General features: G+C 53.1%; 1 protein-coding gene across 4 annotated transcripts; it reads left to right on the top strand.

Moving 5' to 3' along the window:
- Positions 1-10,177: 10,177 nt before the first annotated feature.
- On the top strand, positions 10,178-15,244 carry LGALS3 (galectin 3). 4 transcript variants are annotated; one of them, XM_080593821.1, is made up of 7 exons: positions 10,178-10,347; positions 12,746-12,795; positions 12,909-12,930; positions 13,091-13,459; positions 13,703-13,791; positions 14,097-14,265; positions 14,974-15,244. In XM_080593821.1, exons 3-7 carry the CDS (start codon positions 12,913-12,915, stop codon positions 15,127-15,129), a joined length of 801 nt encoding a protein of 266 aa, XP_080449947.1. In that variant the 5' UTR covers positions 10,178-10,347; positions 12,746-12,795; positions 12,909-12,912; the 3' UTR covers positions 15,130-15,244. The 4 variants fall into 4 exon arrangements, with proteins under 4 accessions (XP_080449947.1, XP_080449946.1, XP_080449949.1 ...); XM_080593820.1 differs by having other exon boundaries at positions 12,746-12,799; XM_080593823.1 differs by lacking the exon at positions 10,178-10,347 and adding an exon at positions 10,500-10,707.
- The last annotated feature ends 796 nt before the right edge of the window (positions 15,245-16,040 follow it).

Raw genomic sequence — 16,040 nt, 5'->3', positions numbered from 1 at the left:
GCCCCGTGGGTGGATGCAGGTATTTGTGGTGCTGAGAGGAGTGGGGAGCTCTGTGCTTGCTGTCTGGGCTCCACCCGAGAGTCACCGATACCTGGCTGTATGACAGAGGGTGCAGTACTGAAGCTCTTGGTCTGCAGCAGGATAACGGCTACGTAGACAAGATATTTAAATATTTTCCATTTTTTCTGAACCTACTTTTCCTAATCACATTTTCAAGGTAGCTGTAATGGTAGAATCAACTGTAACCCCCTCTGCTCTCGTAATTCAGCAGAATTTGAGATGATCAGAAAATGCTTGTGCATGTGCACATGCATCCATTAGGCTGATAACAGCAAGTTTTTCCCTTTTTGGTCACTATTGTCGGGGGAATGTCTCAGACATGTGGGAAATACAGCGTTAAAACCTGCATGCGTTTAGGCAACACGCTGATGGAAGAAGTAGGTACTTTGTCTCAAGAGAGATGCTGGCTAAATTGACCCAAGTCAATACAGAAGAATTCTGCAGACGGGGTACAGAAATCTCCGTAGTTTAGTTTATGGCAAAGTTAGAAGTTACACCCAGGTAAGTGAAAAGGGGCGGTCAGTGTAATAGCACAAACAGTTCTGTAGCATCTCTTTCGGAACAGCGTACTCCCTGTTATGCGAGAGATGTGAGAGATAGAATAGAAATCCCTCTGTGTCTGTCCCCTTTCCAACTTTCTCATGGCACTCAGCAGGGACGTGCCGTGCTGAGGAGTCAGTTGGCACACCTTTGGCTTTTCAGGCCGTGGCTCTGTTGTCAGTGCAAGACTTTACCTGCTCTGGCAGACGAGTGTTCTTGTGGAGGAAAGTAGGGGAGAGGCTCGTAGCACTTAACCCTTAACTCTTGTGCCGAGCCGTGTCATCAACCGCCGCTTGTTTCTCCTGGCAGTAACGATGGCCTAAGGATGTCTTCCTACCCCTCTTCCCTCTGCCACCGCCGTGGTTTCCCTCAGGCCAGGTGACTGATACAGGCCGGCGGGGATCCCACAAGGTGCTCTGCTGGACGGGGTGGAGCAGAAGGCTGGCGTAGGCAGCGAGCGATGCGCGTGTGGCCGTGGCCTTGGACAGAGCCGTGTGAGGCCGAGTGTCGCTGGGAGCCAGCTCATCCAAAGAGGGCTGCAGCACACGTCCACCATCAGCGTTTCACTCCGTGTTCTGCCAAGGACTGGATTTCTCCGTTGAAGTAGACAGGGAGCCTAGGAAGGATGAGCTATTGAAGGTGTGATCTTGGGGGGACATGGGTGGAAGTTGGGTGCCCTGCTGTGCCTTGTCCTGTCAGGAGCTGTTTGCTAGTGACATACAGGCTGGAGCTGGGATCCTCGGTGGGAATTATTCACAGTTCAGGTTTAAGAGAAGATTCCTCCAGCTGGCGGAGAGCGCATCTTAAAGCAAGCACCAGGCAGTATTGCACGGGTAAACAGGGGCATGAGTTTAAGCAAGAGGTTCAGACCAGCAATAAGAAGACGCTTTTTCACCATGAGGCCAGTCAAGCACCGGAGTGGATTGCCCAAAGGGGCTGCGCAGTCTCCATCCTTGGGAGGTTTTTGAGGCCAGTCCAGATAAATCCCGGAGCAGTCTGGGCTGGCCTTGGAGCAGGGCCAGCTCTGAGTCTTGGGGCAGGAACCTGTCCATGTCCCTTCCCACCTGCATCCCCCCGCGACTCCCAAGAAATTCATGCTCTGCCATGTCTGAGTGAAAGCAAACATGGAATTTATCCTTAAATGCAGTGGTAACCAATGACCGCAGATTTGGGTTTGGCTAATTCATGCAGTGTGGTTCAGTGGTGGATTTATGGCTTCCCTGTAGGAACGCAGCATGTGCTAGTAAGGGGTGATCTGTCAGGATACTGCATTTTTAGTAAGCTGTTAACAGATAATGAGAAGTAAAACGGTGTTTTGAGATGCCTTTTCACAAGGATGTGCTTGATTTGCATTATGTGGCAAGCTTTACATAGTGCTTTGTACAATAGAAATTGTTCAGAGCGGTTTTGAATCCTCTACCTTCTAATTTGCCTGTATTTTCTCCGGTTGCAGGGCAGTGCCCTCCAGCACAGTGGAAGTGGAATATCCTATTTTAAGTTTGCTTAGAAGTAGGAAGAATTGATGCTTTGATATCCCAGTGCTGTTGTTGTGCTGTGCGAAACTGAGGTTTGTTGGTGCCCCTGAAGGAAACTGTGTCAGCGTTGCTCATCGTGAAAGCTTTGTCCTAGAGGCACCTCAGCAGCTTCCACTTTCCGCTTTCGTGTTTTTGTTTCAGCCTTGATGCTGTCCCCATTTTACCGCTTGGAAAGCTGAGTGCTGTCCCGTGGGCAATGCAGCACAACTCCATCGTCCTCATCTTCTCGATGCTCTCCTGTTGGCCTGCACCGCTTGGCAAAGGAAGGCGCTGCTAAAAAGGAGTGTCTGCGGGGTGACACCACGCAAAAAAAACCTCTCTTCCTACAGGCCTGCTCTAAATGGTTCAAATAAAAGCGAAATTCACCGGGTGAAGGAGCTCATGGCTGGTTTTGGCTCTCTGAGTCCTGCTGGAAGCAGCAGAGGGCAGTGCTGCTGTTTGGGAGCCCTCCTGGGTCATGTGCGTGACACATCCTCCTGACACAAGGCTGTACCTGGTGTTTATTATTTTGACATTGAACGCACAATAACTTGATAAAAATGGGGAAAAAAAATGCCACAATTTAGTGAGTGACAGCAGCGCTTGGGAGTGACCTGGGAGTAAGCGTAGCTGCCGTGTTGGATTGTGTTGGGGCAGGGCCCGGGTTTAGCTGTGCCTTCACGCAGTGCCGTTCTTTGGGCTGGGTTGCAAGATGGCATTGTAACTCTACATCTTGTCACAGCCTTGTATCAAACTGCATTTGGTTTGATTTCTACAGGGAGAAGACATGCACTGTATGAAAGATTAAAACTTTAGCCATGTTTAGGGTAAGGTTTTACACGAGAATGAATTCCTGTGCTCAGTATCAAAAGAAGTGCAGTGAAACAGCAAAGGCTACTAACCTAGCAGTGCCTCTTACAAAGCTCTTCCCATCCCTTCCGACTTCATGACCCGAGGTAAAAGCCACAAATTGTTGTAATAAAGTTATTTTAAAGTAAACGCTTCAGCCTAGTTGGCATTGCACCTGCCTTTCTCAGCACTTCCAGGGATGGGACAGCCACCGCTTCTCCAGCCTCACCAAGCTCCTATATAAGGAAGAAATTATTTAACCTAAAACTACCTCCTTGCCCTATCGCCGCACCCCCTGGCACAGAGCCCTCCCCAGCTGTCCTGCAGCCCCTTCAGGCCCTGTCAGGCCGCTGTGAGGTCTCCCCGGAGCCTTCCCTTCTCCAGGCCGAGCACCCCCAGCTCCCTCAGCCTGTCCCCACAGCAGAGGGGCTCCAGCCTCTGAGCATCCTCGGGGCCTCCTCTGGACTCCCTCCAACAGCTCCCTGTCCTTGTGCTGGGGCCCCAGAGCTGGGTGCAGGGCTCCAGGTGAGGGTCTCACGAGGGTGGAGCAGAGGGGGACAATCCCCCCCCTCCCTCACCCTGCTGGCCCTGCTGCTTTCAATGCAGCCCAGCATTGATACAGTTGGCTTCCTGGGCTGCAATGCAAGTTCTTTGTCCACCAGCACCCCCAAGTCCTTCTCTGCAGGGAGAAGGGAAGCCCCCTGGGCCGGGCTAGCTGTGGGACCCAGAGCTGTGACCCCTTCAGCTGCCTCCTTGGTCCTCTGTGGCTGCACCCAAAGAGACAGGAGTCACGCCCTGGTTTTGGTGGCATTAGGTTTGGACTGACTGAACCCATCGCTACAGCCCAGCACTAGTCCTTTCTGCTGTTTAGGCTGGATTAGCTTTCTGTGAGGCTGAATTAGCGGGCTGCACGTTTGAGTGAGCACAGGGCATGGCCAAGAAAAGCATCGGGACCTCAGGTTTTTTGATGGCAGCAAGCCAGGGGGAGGTCTTTGCCCTGTGAGCATCTGAATAGGCATTTGGGATCACTGTGGGGATTTCTCATCTGGTTACTTAGCATTGTTAGGACAAAGAACCTTCCTTCAGAGGCCAGTGTGCTGCCCAGGAGGAGTCACTGTGAAGTTCAAAGCCGGGGAGTGGTTGATGACTTCTGTGGATCTCCATTGACATAAATTGCTACAGGACTCATTTAATGCTTGGAAAGCAACTTGGTACTCGGATTGACACCACGAGTTACTGGCGTTGGCACGTCGAGCACAAAGAGCTCCTCGTTTATTCATCTTCAGTAGCATAAAAGCTTCAAACCATGGCATGCTTTTGCTCACTTACAGCATCAATGTCAGAAGCTGCGCGAAGCTCCCTGGGGGTGGAATTGCCATCCTGCTGGCATTGTTAGGGCAGGGGGAGACGTATGAGCCACCCTTTTGTGCCTGTGCTCTTGTTTTCCAGGGGAAGGCAGCCACAAAGGCAGGGGGTTTGCTTTGTGCTCTAGAGAATAAAAGGATAAGCTGTGAGAATAAAAGCTACAGGACAAGAACAGGGAGCCCAGACGTGCTCACACATGGGAGGTTGGTGCGAGCCCTCTGCAAGGCCATGCTCCACGCGAAGGACTAACATTTAAACTAGAAAAGTATAACGGGATGTCACCCCCAACCGTCTAATTAATTATGGAGCTAATCACCTAGGTCCTCGTCTGCTTCTCATGTGTCCTCTCAGGTGCACAATGATTAATTAATGGTGTGCTCACCGAAGGGCTGTTTAGGCAGGAAGGGAAGGTAGCGGGGGTTTTTCTCCGTTACAGCTATACGTCGCCATATGAAAGTTGCCCCTTCCATCACATCCTAGTAATGCTTTTAATGTCTTGCTCTTCGTGGGCCATCCTGCTATTCCCACCTGCTCAGGAGACTCCTGACCCGTGGAGCATCGCCTGGCCTTGGCTGGAGGTAGGAGACGAAGCTGCCGCCCCGGCCGTCGCTGTGCCAAAATTCCCTTACACCCGCCTGGAGTCGGTCGGCTTGTCCCACCAAACCCTGGCCCGAAGCTCATGGTGAAGGCTCTCTGCGTGTGCCTTGCGAGAGGTTTTGGGTGCTCTCATTAAGCAGTGCTCATTAAGCCCAAGCCATGAGTGCTAATTAGCTGCTAATAAAGCCCAAATTCTTGTTATGAACTAATGGCTCGGGTTACTGTAATTACTCCCGTGCTGGCGTTCCTCTATTACTTTTTTTTTTGTTTGAGGGAGGGAGGCTGACATCCTTGTTCTCCCAAACCTCCTGCCCTTTTCCACGGAGCCTCTGGATGCCAGCTCTTTTTGCCCAGCACCCTTTAAGTGCACCCTTGGAGCTTTTGCCTTCGTCCTATTTCAAACTTAGTTTAAAATCCTCTTCACCAGGGCAGCAAGAAGAAGGCTCTAGACCTTCCTGTCCTTTCTCGAATGACCTTATTCTTTTAAAAACTTCTGCTTGGTAAAACCAACGTCCCCTTCTTCTGCTAAGCAGCAGCAGTAGAAGACAAGTGCCCGAAGGAGACAAGTGCTCAGCACAGACGGTGCTGCTGACATCGACAGCCTCATCTGCTCCTTCTGCTTTCTCCATTGTCAGGTTCGGGTTCTCAAGGTTCTTCTGCACTGAGGTTTTCCCTGGAGTTAGAGCAAGGTGATGCTTGGTGGGGGTTGAGCAATTCAGCACATTGAGCTCTTGAACGAGCCACACACACCCTGCCCCAAAAAGGGGGTGCATGCCGAGGGGTTTCTAACGCACCCTTGGGGAAGGAGTGGGGCTCTTCGATTCCCTGCCGAGCTCAGAAGTGCTGGGAGGATATTGCACACGTCTGGCAGGCACGGAGGTGAGGCCGTCGGTGCTTCAGCTGTGACGACCTCGTTTATTGCTGGGAGAGGTGGAGGTTCGGAGGTGGAGATTGACTGGCACACAGGGATGAAACCGAAGTGGCACCTCGGGGAGGTGCAGCACCGGGCTCCGGGGAGGCATTTGTGGCGCTCAGAACCTTGGTCCTGCACCTGAGACGGGAGCTGACATTACCGTGCTTCCCGTCCCTGGCCAGGGAGGTTGTGTGGGGAGGAAGAAGAGGTTGTGGCCGAATGGGGCCACTTGGTTTTGCTCTGAGCACAGCCTCAGGGTGAGATCTGCAGCCCAAATATTGCACGTAGTGTTGCTGCGACCCCACACGCAAGTCAGGCCACAGAGGTCCTGTGAGTGATCAAATCGTGTGGTCGTGGTGGCACATTTGTGCTGCTCCTTGAAGGGGGGTGAGCTCTGGTGCCATTTAGTTCCTTACCCTCTAGATACACTCACTGAATCTACCTCCAATATTTTCCCTGCTACCCTACGGGCTGGAAATGCAGGTTTTTCTGAAGTAGCAGCTGAACGCTTTACGCAGATAACATCTAGAGACTTCCAGCCGTGCAGCTGAGCTCCAGAAGCCCAGGTTTTGGTGCCAGGAGCCGTGTGGGGCTGGACCCCAGCCAGCAGGACACCGGTCACACACTGCGTCCTGGCGGCCGCGTCACCCTGGGGCTGGGACCTGCTGAGGTGGGCTCTTGAGCACCCAGACGGGTTGTGCTGGAAGCCTCATCGGGGTCGGTGCCCCTGTCAGCAGCTCTCTAGGTCTAAGCCCTTTAGCGTGCATTAGGAAAGAGCCTGTGGCCCCTCCGGCCTAGTTTCTGTCCTCGACACCTCATGGTTGTCTCTCACTTGACAGCTGTAAATCTGTAATTTATTTGTTGTTTTTCTAATCGAGAAAAGGAGGCTGAGGGGAGGCCTCCTCGCTCTCTACAGCTACCTGAAAGGAGGCTGCGTTGAGGGGGGTGTCGGTCTCTTTTCTCAGGTGATGGGATGTGAGAAAGCAGCCTCAAGTTGTGCCAGAGGAGGTTTAGACTGGCCATCAGGGAGAATTTCTTCATGGAGCCCAAAACAGGCTGCCCAGGGAGGTGGTGGAGTCCCCATCCCTGGAGGTATTTAAGACACGTGGGGACGTGGCACTGAGGGACAGGGCTTAGTGTTGGGACTCGGTGGGTCACGTTGATGGCTGGGCTTGGTGATCTTGAAGGTCTTTTCCAACCTGGATGGTTCTCTGATCCTATGGCTGGCTGTATGGCTAGCTAAAAAGCAAGCAGGCGTATAAAGAGTACAAGAGATACACAGCTTTCTGACTTCACTGCCAGTAAGCAGTCTACTGGTTTAAAGTTATGTATCCTCACGCAGCCAGATCTCGCCCTGAGGTTGGGTCTGTCGCCTCTGGGGACTCTGCATCCACAAGAACAGAAGAAAGCAGCACGCAGATGCAGAAGGCATTAATTCTTGATATAAATCAGCATAAAGGCTACTGGGGTGCTCCCCAGGTGCACCCAAACGAGGAACCTCTGGTCTACACCGCCCTCTGCATTACCCTTTATTCCTGCTGAGCCTCCCTGTACCAGCCTGTTCTCGCAGCTGGGGGGCTCTTTGTGAACTGTTCTTTTGCTTTCCTTCTTCCCGGTGCCTGCAAAGGGCACGGTGCCTTTGGGTCAGTCTCCATGAATCAGTTTTTTTTAATCCACTTGGTCTTGTGCGGTTCTTCAGTTTAAGTGACTTCTTTGCCCTCTCCTCCCTTTATAACCTGAACTAACACGGTGTGTAGTTAATTAACCCAATGCTAGTCACTGGGTAAACATTGCTATAAGGCGATTGCAAGCAATCCCTTCGATAAAAAGAATTTAATAGACTGTAGCACTTTGAAACTATTGCAGAGCAGCCTGTCAAAGGTTGCTCCTAGAGGAAAACGTTTAATAATTTATGTTGCCTTATAGCGTGATGGTGCCGGAGTGTCTTGGGAAGCCGGAGTGAGGAGAGGTGGGGTGAGTAAGTTCAAGTGCTGGACCGAACCTAAGCACTTGGTGGAATTTAGCTCATTAGCTTACCTCTAGCCTTACTTCTGGGTTGCCATAAAATACACCTTGGCACTTGCTTGCTATCAGATAAATGCTGGGCATTTTAAACTGGGGAAAGCAAATCGCGTTTAGGGAATGTTTTTGGCCTCAGTGAAGGGCAAGTCAGAGGGCATATCGCTAAGAAATGGCGTGATCTGACCGGTCGAGCCGTCTGCCTGAGTCCTCCATCTCTATTCCTCGGGCTTTTTGTTGTCTGTCAACAGGCTGCTCTGCCAAATCGGGCTTTTGATGTCACGCTGTATGCAGCGGGCTTGCGTGTTATGCTGAGTCTCTAAAAGCAAGCAGGATACTTGAGAGGATATATGCCTATTTCTGCGAAATGAATGATGTTTTCATCCATGTTGGAAAAGCAGCCAGATCTGGGTGGCAAGGCAGTACCTCACAACACATTCGAGCGCTGCAAGGGCGCGATGTGATCGGTGACTTACATCTGACAGAGCTGCCACGTTCCTGCGCTGCCATTTGCTTCTGTCTGTGGTGATAAAACCAGATACTCTTTTTTTTTTTTTTTTTCTGAGAGACAAAACTTTAAATTGACAGTCGCCACACCTACGTGTCTGATGGTGCACATAGCAGGACGATGACGCAGGTGAAGCAGGGCGAAGCAAAGTGCAGGCATTTAATATATCCGCGTGCAAAGGGCTTTCCGAGCCCAGCCCATCCATGCTGCAGGGACGTTCACTCATTCTCTTCTGCGCTCCCTGGTTTAGAGAAATGAAGAAATGAACCAAAGCTCGGATTTTGATTCTTGTTTTCATTTCTGGTTAAACGTTTTTGTAACGCTGTGTTGCATAACTGGAAGCTGTAAAGCTTATGCAGTGGAACTTGGAAAAACAGGCAAGCCTCTTTTGTAAATGTTTGGAGCTTTGGAGCAAAACAGCAAAACGGGTTTTTCATGACAATATCTTTTGCCAAAGAAGTCGGGGGAAATCTTAGCAGAAAAAGGGAAAAAAAAACAGCAAAGTAACTGGTTAATAATACAACCTTATCAGGGAAGACAAAAATCACTGGTACCTGCCTAAAAACTCTCTGTGCACGTCACCATAACCTCCTGACAGAGCTGGCTCCGAAGGTCTGCAGCACTCGATTGTGGTGTGCTCAGGCAGGCCGGGTTTCGGTCAGATGCTTGCGTGAAGAGATGAGGCACTGTTGTGGAAAGCCCCGCTCTCCTCTCACCTGTGGGATATCTCAGCTGTGGATATTCCTGCAGCGTAGCAGGGATCCTTCACTGGTTTAAATCCTCTCAAGGTGCCTTTGCCCGAAAACATCCCCAAAGATACCAAGCGTGTGTTCACTGCGGCGAGCTTTGGGTGCTGTGACAGCTAAACGCCGGCGCTCCCCTTGTGCGCCCCTATGGGGCCCTCCCTGGGCAGCTCTCATCAGCCCATTTGTGCACATGCAACCTTGGTCTGAATCCCCGTTATGAGCATTATTTGGAGCTGAAGGATGCTAAAATCTGGGGTTTTGGGATCTGGGAGGAGAGAGGAGGACCCCAGAGTAGTGAGAAGGATCCCAGAGGAGAGAGGAGGGCCCTAGAGGAGCGAGGAGGCCGCCGTCTTTCAGAGCCCAGTAGTTTGGAGAAGCAGAGATGAAATGCAGAGAGTGATATTAAAATTCATTAAAAATCAAACTCAACAGATTATTGTCTTGTTTTTCAGCGTCGGCAGCAGCATTAGCAAAGCTGTTTAGTTTAGCTGCTGCCTTACAGAGTTATTTCTAGGTCTCTGATGGCACCAACAGCACTGTACAGCAGAGCAGAATCCCAGCATTTCTTTGTGTTACCACAAAACCAGCCTGAGCGAATGGGAGATGTGTCAGCCTTAGCCTGCAGAAAAAAATATTGCGTGTGGGGAAATTGTGGTTGCTGCTGGCAGCGCCCTTTCCCTGGCTGTCTTGGGGCGAAGCAGAGGCCTCTGGCTTCGTGCTCGGCCATTGCGGACGGTGTCGGGGCACCGAGGGGTCTTGAGGGTGGCAGGGGCAGCAGCGAGGTGCTTGCACATGAATTTGGTTCTTCATGAGTGCCTTGCACACGCTGGTGTTGCTGGTGGCCAGCCTCATGCCATCGAGGCCAGCCTCACGCTGGACGCCCTGGCGCCTCGCCACCCCACTGCGGCCTCCTGAGAGAGCCAGGGGGTTAAAACCTGACAGAGGGGTTAAAAACTCGTGGAAGCACCGGGGCTGGAGGCTGAGCCCCACGCCCTCAAGCCCAGCAGGGAGGCTTTTTGGAAGCTCCCGGCACTTCCTCAACGGGCCGGGGAAACGAAGCCGCCCCCCGGGGCCGGGCTCCCGGTGCCGCCCCGCCCCGAGCGGGGCCGGGACTGGGGCTGGGACGGGCAGGGCAGGGCTGGCAGGACGGACGGACGGATATACGGACAGACAGACTGACAAACGGACGGACTGACAAACAGACGGGCAGACAGCGGCCGGTCCCGCTGCTGACAGGTAAGGGGGCTGCGGAGGCAGCGGGGCGCTGAGGCCTCCCGTCCCTCAGGGAAGGGGGGGGGCCATGGCTTCGTCCCTTCCTGGCTGTCGCTTCCCCTTCAGCCCCCTCAACCCCCCCCCACCCCAAAAAAAAAAGAAATTAAGCCCGTTCCCAAATGGCTTCACAACGCCAAGGCCCAAGGCGATGCGTGGCTGAAGGCTGAGCCTCGAAAGGAGGCAGCGGCTGGGGGCCCTCGCGGAGAGCCCCCGTGTCGGAGCAGATGGAAAGTCCCCGCTGCCAGGAATAATTTCGTAGGGACGGGCGTTACGGAGCTGTAAGAGCGACTGGTGTGGCTCTGCGCCAGCCCCAGAGGCTGGGAGGTGGGTGAACGTTGAGGCCTTGGGAGGCTGGAGAGGCAGGGAAGGGGCTGTGGGCGCAGACAGGGGCGCTTCAGCTCCCCTCGAGATGGGGAGCGCCCGCGGGGCTCTGCCCGGACACCTGTGAGGGTTTCCTTCTTGCGCTGGGCAGAGCCGATGGCAGAGCCTTCACCCCGGAAAACAGGAAGCCCACAGGCTGAAAAAAAAGCCGACGGCAAATAAGAGCTGCGAGGTGTGGGCAGCGCAAACATCTGCTGCTGGATGCCGGCTGCAAGGCTGGCCCAGGAGTCACGCAGGCTCGGGGTTAGGGGCGTTTTGCAGGGAAAGGGTTCGCTGTCGTCCGTCAGAGCTTGTGCTCTGCTGCTGTTCCTGAAGCCAGGTCTGCTCTGACCGTTGTGCAACTGAACGTTTCTTCCAAAGAGAGTGTCACTCCTCTGCTTTCAATTTGGAATTTTCCTTTTTAACCTCCGTTTCTGCCTCTCCTTTTTTTTTTTTTTTTTTTTTTCCCTCTTCCTTTATGAATGCGCTCTTTGATAGGAGGAACTCAGCTCTGAGCTGCTGCAGCTGTGAACTCAAAACTCAAAAAACTTGTAAAGGGGCTTTTACCGGCTGGCCTGGCGTTGCCACCAGCATGTTCATCCCCCTGGGTGACGTGGGGACAGCGGGATGCTCGGGGGGTAAAGGCGAGCCCCCTGCGGGACCTGCCCTCCTCTCTCCATCCCAGGCCGGCTGCAGGCTGGGCTCCTGCCGCTTCTGTGGCCGCCATTCCCCGCTCTGCTCCCCCAGGGGCTTCTCTGGGTGTTTTCCCTATGTTGAAATCCTCTCCAGCATCACGCCACGGGGACGTGAGTAATGCCTGCTGCGGGCGGCGCAGGGCAAAACCGCTCCCGTGACCCGCGTGGGTGCTGGCACCGCAGTGCTCGCCCCAGCAAATCGCTCCGCTCCCTCAAGTGCCTTTGGAGAGGGCAGTGTTGTGCGGGGGCACCTTGCTCTTGGACAAGAGGCTCCGTGCGTCAGGAGCCAGGGCCGATCCTGCGCCCAGCCAGCACCCCGTGTCCCCCCTGCCTCTGTCACCCCAGCAAAGGGCTGCGGCTGCAGGGAACAGCCGGGGGCAGCGAAGGTCTGGCCGCAGAGGGGTTCTGCTGGAGGCAGAAAGAGCAGCTCCCCACGCTTTACTTTTTTTTTTCATGTTACGAAGTGTTTTGAGTCCAGAATAAATCATCCAGATCTGTGAATGCAGCAGATCTGGCACGTTTTTGTCGGTCACATGCAGAGCTCTGCTCTCGGTTTCATGTGGTGCTCGGTGGGTGTGGTGCTTCTGTGGTTTGCGACGAGCGCGGCGCTTCCCCGTGGGCAGAGAGTGAAATCCGGGGGGGGAGGCTGGAAGGAGCCGAGAGCCCCCGGGCAGAGTCGCAGCAGGACCCCGGGCTGGGCTCCCCACCTCCGGCTGACACCGGCAGCGTTGTTGTCGGGTTGATGATGGTGCTGCACTGACATCGACTGCTGCTGGTGGCCGGAGGGTGTTAGGGCTGGGTTTGGGTTGGTTTGAGCTGTTTGGTTTGGTTGTCGTTTGGGTTTGGTTTCAGCTGTTTGGTTTGGTTGTCGTTTGGGTTTGGTTTGAGCTGTTGGCACCCCTTAGCCCAGCGCAGACCTGACCGCCCCGGCCATAAGTCAGGACAGAGATGGTGCACATCACTCCCAGCACGGCTCCTGGGGCTGCCGAGGGGCTTAAAGCAGTTGCTCCCACGTGTTTTTGCCATGTAATGGTGCCCGGGCACCCCCATCACAGTGGGGACATCCCTTTCCCCAGGAAGCGATGAGCTCCTCATTCGGGAGAGCAAACCAGGCAGCGTCCACGTGGCCTGGGCAGGGACGTGCTGCTTCCAGCCCTCCGTCCACAGCTCGGGGGCACCAAGGGGTTTCCTGCCTGGACCCGGCTCCGTTTGTGCCCGTGTGCTGCCGTGCAGGTTGGTGACCCTCGTTGGGTGGTGGCCCTCGTTTGGTGGTGACCCTCATTTGGTGACCCTCATTTCTCCCGCAGGTCCTAGGCCAGATTTCGTGCTGAGGTGCCGGAGCTGTCTGCTCTGCCTGGCAGGTACGCAGGGGGATGCGCTTCCAGCGCTGTAAGCCTCCCAAACCTCCATTTTTCAGGCTGTATATGTCAAAAAAAATGACCTAAATGTCCTTTGTTTTTTTTGTTTTAGGAACATGTCAGACGGCTTCTCCGTAAGTATCGATGTCTTTTAAGACTGTGGGGCATGGCGGTGTTCCATTGTACAAAAGAGGGGACTTTTGGTGGGATTGGGACCTGGGGGAGGGGGGGGCTCCACCTGACACTGGCTGCCCCACCTCACCCTCCTCCTCTTCCTTTCCCCTCTGTCCCCAGCTCGCCGACGCCTTGTCCACCTGCAACAACCCCAACCCCAGCGCCCCCGCGCCCCAAGGCTGGCCCTCCCCTGCCTGGGGGAACCAGCCGGCGCCTGGGGCCTTCCCGCCGTACCCCGGAGCACCGGGCACCTACCCTGGGTCACCAGCGGCGCCGGGGCCGTATCCTAGAGCTCCGGGGCCGTATCCTGGAGCTCCAGGGCCATATCCTGGAGCACCAGGGTCCTATCCTGGAGCACCGGGACCATATCCTGGAGCGCCGGGATCGTATCCTGGAGCACCGGGGCCGAATCCCATAGGAGCACCAGGAATGGGACCGTATCCGGGAGCACCTGGAGCACTGGCGGGACCAGGGATGGCTCCTCCAATGGTAACGGCTCCATCATATCTTAAGGGTTTCTCTGTCCTCTGCCTGATTTTGCGTGGCCACAGGAGGGACGTGGGGCCGTGCGTCCCCAGGAGGGTGGCTCTGGGACGCTGCATGCGGAGTCGCAGTGCCAGTGGGATGTCCTGGTGTGTTGTCGCGCCAAAACCCAGCCCCTGCCTGAGCGTAAATGTCCTGTTGCCTGTTGACGTGCTGTTCTGCTAACACCGAGTCCCTGTTCTCTCCCAGAGAATCCCCTTCGAGCTGCCCCTGCCTGCAGGACTCATGCCTCGGCTGCTCATAACCATCACAGGGACGGTGAACCCAAACCCCGACAGGTACAGGAGGTGTCCAGCACCCTGGGGAGATGCGCTGCATGTGGGGGTTCCGCAGGGTTAGGGTGCTGCAGGATGGAGCAGGGGGCTGGAATTCACTTTCTGTTCCTGAATAACACCTGCAGTGCGTAAAATCAAACGTTACACAAAATAATTGTGTTAAAGATGTCAAAAACGCCCTCTCATTGCCTAATGGGGTCTGTTGGTTGTTTTTTTTTTTATGCTCACTTGCTGCTGCTTTTAGCAGGCCCTGTAACAGAGCTCAGGGCTTCTGTAGAAAAGCAGCTAATCCATTATTGCCTTTGCAGATTTTCACTGGATTTCAAGAGGGGGGAAGACGTTGCCTTCCACTTCAATCCCCGTTTCAAGGAAGATAACAGAAGAGTCATCGTCTGTAATTCAAAGTTCCATAATAACTGGGGAAAGGAAGACAGATCAGCTCCTAGATTTCCCTTTGAGCCTGGAATGCCCTTCAAGGTAACGAAAAAAAAAAATATTCAGCCTTAATGTGCAACAGCACCCACATCATGTGCTGGGAGGCTTTTATCAGGACTGTGTAACGAAACTCCCCGTAAAGACCTTGATGTTTTTGCACAAGAAATCAGGTCCTAGAGGCTGCTGCTTACGAGTAAACTGGCTGTGTGAGCAGTGATATGACCAGTGTGCTTCTCCAGCTGCACAGGGCAGCAGATCTCACGGCACCATTCCTACATTTCTCACCCCCTCCTGCTGGTCCAGGTGCCCGTGGTATAACTTGCCCCAGTCTGTCATTCCCATTTATTATGGCATCCTCCCTATTTACGCTGGCATTCTGCAGCAATCACTGGGCAGGTTTCTGTAAGGCATTCTTCCTTATAGCAGCCAAACTCTCTTCACAAGCTGTTTCTCCTGCAAAACGGGTGAACTCAGCTCTCACTGCATGAAATGTAGGATACTGCTACTTGAAAACACTGTCATAGTCATGAGACAGAGACAGTGAGCTAAAACACCAAGGAGGAAGAGTACAGCAGGGCCTTAGGAAGGCAAAGGTCAGTGGTGTTTTAGCAATCTGTGTCACCAGACTGGACTCAGCTGGTAGCGGCCCTCAGTCGGTGCTAACTCGCTTAATATTAGGGCTTAGAATTTTTTTCTAGAACAAGTCTGATGATTATTTTTGTTGCTGACTTGGCATTTTTTTAATTTCAGCTCCAGATTCTCTGCGAGATGGATCACTTCAAGGTAGCAGTCAACGACGCTCACTTGCTGCAGTACAACTTCCGTGAGAAGAGGCTGAATGAGATCACCCAGCTGTGCATTAACGGGGACATCACTCTCACCAGCGTTTTGACTACCATGATATAATTAAGAGGCTGTAATCTTATCACAAACTTAGTGCTCATAATAAGGTTGTAAGAGGTTGTAAGGTTGGTGTTATACATGAATATTTTGAGGCAATAAAATACTTTCACAAGTAAAATTGGTTTTTGACTAAGAAACTAAAAGACAATATCCTCCAGCAAGCTCAGAGTTCAAAGGTGGAAGTAGCTGAATTTTTGCTGTAGCGATTGAATCTCTTTGCCAGAGGATAATGACTATGAGCCATGTGTGATTTGTAAGGGGGAGAAGTATGTGGGAAAGCTGTCTGTAACATACAGGCAGTGGTCCTGTGAATTAGGGCAGCAATCTTTAGCCCCGTCTTATCAAAGTACCAGACAGCCTCAGTTCCTCTGCCAGGTGGAGCAGTTATTCCTTCTTCACTAAAGGAATTAAAATAGCATAGCGAAGGACTTCAGTTCTTTCCCCAGGGGAACCACAAGGGCAGGATTTGCAAGATCAAGCTGTGAAGGGGTTGGGCATGAGTCACAGCAGCGTCACGTCACTGAAGCTGCCCACTAGGCAACACTGGAAAACACTGAAAACTCAACAGCCTCTGATCTGACCAGAACAAGGTATTTTGGGAGGTCCAGAGATAAGCCTGAAGGAACCAAAATCTTCCTCCTAAGCCGTGGCTAGAAAAGTCACCCCTTTCCTTCTCTTCAAAGGAGGCTTCACTTGCATCAAAGGAAGCCATGACAATCAGCTGCTGTGAGGGTGGCCCAAATCAGCATGTCCTGGTCACACTTCTGTCTCAAGGGAGATGCATGTTGTACTTGCGTTACGTACTGCATCACACCGGTCATGAGCCTTTTGCTTCTCTCCACTCCTCACTTCTCAGTCAGTCAAGACCGGTTTCAGGGCGGGGAGGAGTTTTATTGGCAAGTTCATTACATGAG

Source organism: Anser brachyrhynchus (genome assembly GCF_964034855.1).
Source record: "Anser brachyrhynchus genome assembly, chromosome: 5".
Lineage (NCBI taxonomy): Eukaryota > Metazoa > Chordata > Aves > Anseriformes > Anatidae > Anser > Anser brachyrhynchus.
This window is presented reverse-complemented; position numbering and strand designations above follow the sequence as displayed.